General features: G+C 58.1%; 3 protein-coding genes across 8 annotated transcripts in view; 2 read left to right on the top strand and 1 right to left on the bottom strand.

The window, feature by feature from the left end:
- LOC103460382 (disabled homolog 2-interacting protein-like) overlaps positions 1-1,460 on the top strand; it is a 21,704-nt gene extending 20,244 nt beyond the window's left edge. For both annotated transcript variants that reach the window (XM_008402527.2, XM_008402526.2), the window contains one exon: positions 524-1,460. In XM_008402527.2, the coding sequence (XP_008400749.1) occupies positions 524-694 (171 nt within the window). In that variant the 3' untranslated portion in view covers positions 695-1,460. The remainder of the gene's footprint in view (positions 1-523) is intronic.
- LOC103460379 (gelsolin) overlaps positions 1,359-6,105 on the bottom strand; it is a 5,994-nt gene continuing 1,247 nt past the window's right edge. Inside the window, exons 2-18 of one of the 4 annotated variants that reach the window (XM_008402511.2) lie at positions 5,681-5,835; positions 5,440-5,601; positions 5,314-5,373; positions 5,150-5,239; positions 4,762-4,851; positions 4,541-4,673; positions 4,379-4,467; positions 3,730-3,858; positions 3,568-3,654; positions 3,286-3,419; positions 3,121-3,211; positions 2,850-3,020; positions 2,287-2,461; positions 2,099-2,220; positions 1,911-1,988; positions 1,781-1,841; positions 1,359-1,712 (exon numbers count right to left, since the gene is read on the bottom strand). In XM_008402511.2, coding sequence (XP_008400733.1) covers positions 1,549-1,712; positions 1,781-1,841; positions 1,911-1,988; positions 2,099-2,220; positions 2,287-2,461; positions 2,850-3,020; positions 3,121-3,211; positions 3,286-3,419; positions 3,568-3,654; positions 3,730-3,858; positions 4,379-4,467; positions 4,541-4,673; positions 4,762-4,851; positions 5,150-5,239; positions 5,314-5,373; positions 5,440-5,601; positions 5,681-5,835 — 1,991 coding nt within the window. In that variant the 3' untranslated portion in view covers positions 1,359-1,548. Of the gene's footprint in view, positions 1,713-1,780; positions 1,989-2,098; positions 2,221-2,286; positions 2,462-2,825; positions 3,021-3,120; positions 3,212-3,285; positions 3,507-3,567; positions 3,655-3,729; positions 3,859-4,378; positions 4,468-4,540; positions 4,674-4,761; positions 4,852-5,149; positions 5,240-5,313; positions 5,602-5,680; positions 5,836-6,105 lie in introns of all 4 variants that reach the window. The other 3 variants (XM_008402517.2, XM_017303281.1, XM_017303283.1) reach the window with 3 other exon arrangements.
- Positions 4,604-6,105, top strand: part of LOC103460381 (protein FAM160B2-like) — a 12,612-nt gene continuing 11,110 nt past the window's right edge. The window contains exon 1 of one of the 2 annotated variants that reach the window (XM_008402521.2): positions 4,604-4,693. In XM_008402521.2, the coding sequence (XP_008400743.1) occupies positions 4,688-4,693 (6 nt within the window). In that variant the 5' untranslated portion in view covers positions 4,604-4,687. The remainder of the gene's footprint in view (positions 4,694-6,105) is intronic. The other variant, XM_017303284.1, reaches the window with a different exon arrangement.

Here is a 6,105-nt window from a genome sequence, read left to right as displayed (position 1 = left end):
GGTGCCCGGGAGGGAGGAATGGTTTCCAGTCACTTTAATGTCTGATTATAGGCGGAGAAAGTGGCACTCACCTGTTCAGAAAGGTGTATGTAATGTTAAAGGTACCTCAATGGAATATATAGTAGTCAGTCCCAGTGACTGTTTAGCCAGAAACGCAGCCCTAACCGCCCCCCCAACAGTTTCCAGCAGCGCAGGTGATAGGGGCCCGGTCATTGGCCCCGCCCCCCAGCCTGATAACGACTTGTTCCTCTAGTGGCCTACCTGGTCACTTCACCTGGGCGGCTGCCTCCCAGTGAGACGCTGTTAGCTTCAGACCTTTTACCTGTCGGCTGACCAGGAAACAGCGGCCATACCTGTCCCACCTGTCGTACATGTCTCACCTGTCCCACCTGTTGTACATGTCTCACCTGTCGTACATGTCCCACCTGTCGTACATGTCTCACCTGTCCCACCTGTCGTACATGTCTCACCTGTCCCACCTGTCCTACATGTCTCACCTGTCCCACCTGTCTCTGTCTCCCAGGAGAAGCGGATCGCCAGCCTGGACGCTGCCAACACCCGCCTGATGGCGGCGCTGACCCAGCTAAAGGAACGCTACGGCGTGACATCACAGAGGAACGGCCTGTCTCCTAGCAACACGTCATCTCTGCAGATCACAGAGAACGGCGAGTTCCGTAACTCTGGCAACTGCTGAGAAACTGAGCTGTGATTGGCTGACACGGCAGGGAAGGGCGGGGCTTACCCCCCACATACAGCAGGAGGCGGGGCTTAAAAACAGACTCATTGAAATTAACCAATCGGGTGGAACAGACAAGCTCATCGAATGTCAGCTTCTGCACCACGGAAATGACCTCTGACCTAATCCCACCCTTGTTGCTAGGTTACTCTCACTTCTTTTCGTTTTGCATGTTCCTCTGATGAAGTCTGACTTCATTTCCTGTTTACGTTTAGATCTTCCCAACAAAACCAGAACCTCACCTATACCCAGCTATACGGGTTAAACCGGACCACATGGTTCTGGTTGGCCCGGACCTGCCGGTCCTCCTGATTCTACAGACGTACTTAAAGGCACAGCTGACCTTTAACCTGCAGTCAGAGCCGCTTCGTTAGCTTAGCCTAGCTTAGCACAAAGAGCAGTAGCGGGTGGAAAGTGTTAGCCTAGCCTAGCTCCAAACCCTGCAGTGATTGTTTTGGCCTCTTTGGGCTTCCGTAGCTTTGAGTATTTAATTCCCGTCGACCCGGTGAACCGGTCCAGAATTAGACGCTAGTTTGTGTTGTTTCAGAGAATTTTAATGTAAACCACAGATTTTATTGTAAACAGTAAAAACTTTAACTTGTGATGATGATGATGATTTGTGCCCCCCCCCCCACTGTGGCTTCTGTCTGTTCTGTATCTATGAGCCTCTGTTTGTTATTTATCTACAGTATTTATAAGGAGCTACAATAAAGCCAGAAACCAGCCTGTCGCTGTGCTCATCCACACACACACTGATAACTGGGTCACTCTGGGCTTTATTCACTGTGCTGCAGTGTAAACAGGAAGTGATGTCACAGGGCCAGCAGGAAGCGCTCCAGTGGGTCGTCGCTCCAGTAGTCGTGGTTCCAGCCCAGGAACCAACCGGTGAAGTTTGGTGGTTCAAATCCCTGCTTCAGGGTCAGGATGGGGGTCCGCGGGTCTCTGCCAGCCGGGTCGGTTCTGATGTAGCGCTCAGCTGGACATGGAGAGACCTGTTAGGTTCTGACTGAACCGGGTCCTGGACCAGAACCGGAACCGTCTCACCTGTCGCGACGGCTTCCGTCTTCTCTTCCTCGTGGGCCTCGTTCCCGATCCAAACGAACACCTGCCGGGGGACACGGTGAGCCGCGGGCGGAGCCAGAACCTGGTTTCCATGGTGACGAGGAAGACTCACCTGGTCCCAGGTGTCCAGTATCATGACGTCATCAGGAGCCAGGTCATCCTGGGTCAGTTCTCCCGGAACCTCTTCGATCTGAACACACGGAACTGGGTCAACCAGAACCCACCGCGGCTTAACCCCCTCGTAACCTTGGCAACCACCAGCCAGGTCGGCCGAACACACCTGGTGAGCATCGAGCGTACCTGGAAGGTGCCGGTCTTGTTGGAGCAGGCGAAGAGGCGTGGCGGATGGGCGTCCATCTTGTTGCTGAGCCGAGGGGCGCGGCAGTAGTCGTCCTTCCCGCCCAGAACTGCCCAGAACCCGTCTGGAACCACAGCCAGCCGTCAGCGCCGGCTCAGGGCCGCCGACACTCTACATACCTGCCGCTCACCTGGCTCCTCCCCCTCCTCCAGGGGGGCGGGGTTCACCTGCAGCACCTGGGCCAGGTGTTCGGCCCCCTTCGCCTCCGCCGCGCTGCTGCCCCGCCCCTTCCACAGCCACGCCCCCCCGGCCGCCGCCAGCAGGAACGCATCGTTGGAGTTCAGGCGGGACGAGGTCGGGCCCACCTGCAGCACAGCAGAGTGGTTCGGTTCTGACCGGTCCGGTTCACATGGCAGGCTGGGTTCTGAGCAGCTTGAATGGATCCGATGAAACCCTGACAGATTCTGACAGAACCGTAACTGAACTGGATCACTGAAGGTCCAGCTCCTTTATGTCTGAGGAGGACAACACACCTGGACCGGACCAGAAGGTTCTGGAGTGGACTGGACGGGTAAGAACAGAGAACTGGACCCAGTGGCTGAACCGTAACAGCTGATTGGTCAGGAGACCCGACTCACCTGGACCGCATCATGTGCTGGAGACACCTGAGGTTCTGGATGATTTTCTGCAGAATGGAGCTGCAAGAAGCTAAGAGGTTCTGGTTCTGACCTGTCCAGGTTCTGCTGGTCTCACCTCCACAGCCCGGGTGTCTCCAGCTGGGTTGGACCGCACCTGGAACAGGCGGGTGTCGGCGGCGGCGGACTGGCCGCCCTCCCTGGAGGTGCCGCCCTGGTACACCACCATCGGCTGACCTCCAAACAGGCTCATCAGGTGGGCGGGCTCTTTGCCTTGGACCACCCTCACCTGGACGGACAGGTGACAGTCAGGTGCTGGGAATGCTGGTTCCCAGTTGGTTCCGGTCACCAGCAGGTGATCAGAACCACACTGCTGTGGTTCTGATCACCTGAACTGCTCCGCCTCCCAGTTCGCTGTCCAGCTCGACGCCCAGAATGGCCGACGCCGCGGTTTCGTCCCGACTCGACTCCGCCCCCTGCCTGGGGAGGAAGCAGTGGAGAACAGGTGACGCCTGCAGTACCCAGGCTCGCCAGCAGAGGGAGCGTCGTCTCACCAGGCGTAGACGATGTGGCCCTGCCTGCCGCCATGTTGGTACTGGTACAGGATCAGGTAGCTGTCGCCGCCGTAGAACTGACCAAAGGTAGCCGGGTCCACCAGAACCTTACCGGACCCTTCCACCCTCCAGATCTGCAGACAGACAGACAGACGAGGTGGTTCTGAGTGAAACGGATCCTGATTGGTCGGCTGGCGGACCTCGGTCCAGTGGTAGTTCTCCTGTCCAACGATCCAGTGGACCGGAACCAGAACAACCAAAGGAAGCAGAGGCCGTCCTCACCTTTTTGTCTCCGTCTCCGCGGTCCACCATCCCGTACTGCGCCGACATGGAGTCCGATTGGTGCAGCTTGGACACGTCGAACTGCACCTGTCCAATCAGGAGAGTCGGGTTTCAGACCCGTTTAGGGCCGTTTGGACCAGATCCAGAACCCGATCAGCTTACCTTCTCAATCTTTGCCACCTTGTTGGAGACGTAGGCCGTTCCCATGCCGACGGTGTCTTCAGCGTCCCTCCAGTTCCTAAAGAACTGCTTGAAGAGAGGCGTCTCCCCGGACTGAGGGAGGACCTGGACCTGAGGGGGACAGGGGTCAGCTACAGGTCCAGGTCCAGGTTCGGGTTCTGGTTCAAGTCCAGGTTCAGCTCCAGGTCCAGCTCTGGGTCCAGGTTCAAGTTCAGGTCCGGTTCAGATACGGGTCCGGGTCCAGCTCCAGGTCCGGGTCCGGTTCAGGTCCAGGTCTGGTCCAGATTTAGGTCCAGGTCCAGGTCTGGTCCAGATCCAGCTCTGGGTCCAGGTTCAAGTCCAGGTCCGGGTCCAGATTTAGGTCCAGGTCCGGTTCAGGTCCAGCTCCAGGTCCGGTTCAGGTCCAGCTCCAGCTCCAGGTTCGGGTCCAGCTCCAGGTCCGGTTCAGCTCCAGGTACGGTCCAGGTCCGGGTCCAGCTCCAGGGCCAGTCCGGGTCCAGGTCTGGTCCAGCTCCAGGTCCGGTCCGGGTCCAGCTCCAGGTCCGGCTCCAGTCCAGGTCCGGTCCGGTCCAGGTCCGGTCCAGGTTCAGGTCCAGCTCCAGTCCAGGTCCGGTCCGGTCCAGGTGCTTACCTGGGTGTAAGGTGGGTACTCCATCTGCTGGATGAATTTCTCGGTGTTCTGCAGGACGGCCTGCCGCTCGGCGTCGTTGGCGTCCTTACCTGCACAGAGACACGTCACCCGACAGCAGGTGGCCTCAGGTGAGTCCCGCCCAGTACGATCATGACCTCTGACCTTTCCAGACAAAGATGCGTCCGTTGGTTCCGTTGTCGAGGATGAAGCACTCGCTGGACTCCAGGGCGTGTTGGGAGAACGGGTTCTGCTCCGACACCAGGGTGACCTCCATGTCCTCGCCTGCGTTGGACACCTGAGGGACGCCGAATGCAGGTAGACAAACCAGTGGCAAACAGGAAGTGACATCACGAGCTTAGTGAGCTGGCAGGGAACCGCCGCACCTTGTAGAGCTTCGCCACCTTCCTGTTGGACGCGTCGGTCTGGGTGTCTTCGCTGTGGGACGGGGGCAGGTCCGGTTTGTCTCCCAGAACCTGGACAGGAGCAGCAGTGAAAGTCCGAGTGGCAGGTGGAGAATTATGGCAGTAAAATTCCCCCGTATTCCAGAATACGGCGTACGCAGACGGCACCACGCTGTTACGTTAGTCAGGTTCTAAGACCCTGGTCTGAGGTCCACATGGTGGACGCCTGGTGGACGCCTCAGGCCCGGCAGCTACATCAGAACCGACCTTTTGGTTCTTTAAAACTGTCATGATTCACCAGTGTTTTGGTGACCTTTGACCCCTGATGCTCTGGAATTAGAAGTGCAGAAAGTGCTGGTCATGTGATCACCTCTATCATCCTGTCTGGCTCCGCCCCCTCATCGACAACCTGGAGGTTGGCCCGCCCACACCTCTCGTTGTCACGGATACTCTTAGAGACCTGCCAATTAGTCAGTTTGTCAGCAGGTACGTTATGACATCAGAATGATGTCACCGTGTGATGTCACCACTCACCAAAGTGGCCTTCAGTTTCTCAAATCTGTTGCTATGGGAACCGGACCACTGGAGGATTTCCTGTTGGATCAAAAGAAGGTTTAATCGTCCCCCAGGTGTCCTCACCTGTCCCCCAGGTGTCCTCACCTGTCCCAGGTCCAGGATGAAGCTGTCTCCCTGGGTGAAACTGTCCCAGCTAACAGGAACCTCTGTTGCCCTGACAACACGGCGACCTTTGACTTGGAGCAACCGCTGAACTTCCACCTGATTGGTCACCACATGATTGAACCCTGAGGCCACGCCTCCTTTCTGTCCGACCAACAGGAAGCAACGTCATCAGGGTGGCAGTGAGGGGCCGCCAGACAGGAAGTGGCTGTGGTGCGGTTACCATGTAGGTCAGGCCCGTTTTGAAGTATCCACTGAAGGTCCCGGACTCATGGCCTTGGACCTCTCGGTACTGGACCGGCGCCCCCTGCAGGAAGTCGTCCATCTGGACAGCAAGAATGGCGGCGGCGCTGCTTTCATCCTGAGAGCACTCGGAACCTGCAGCCCGACGGCCAATCAGAGAGCAGAAGGAGGGTCACCTGCAGCGACCTGACCGGGTCTGCAGAACCAGAACCCCCCGTAGAACTACAGACCGCTTCCAGAGTTTCCCTCAGGAACCGTCGCAGTCTGACCAGAGCTCGGTCTGTCGCCATGGTAACAGACAGTGAACGTAACCTCCGAGCCTCGACGCCGGGGCCTGGGTTCTGCCCGGGGCCCCGGTTCTGCCCGGGGGCTCGGTTCTGCCCGGGGCCTCGGTTCTGCCCGGGG

This window comes from Poecilia reticulata, unplaced genomic scaffold (assembly GCF_000633615.1).
Source record: "Poecilia reticulata strain Guanapo unplaced genomic scaffold, Guppy_female_1.0+MT scaffold_236, whole genome shotgun sequence".
Lineage (NCBI taxonomy): Eukaryota > Metazoa > Chordata > Actinopteri > Cyprinodontiformes > Poeciliidae > Poecilia > Poecilia reticulata.
The sequence above is the reverse complement of the archived record's forward strand: the minus strand, read 5'-3'. Positions and strand labels throughout refer to the sequence as shown.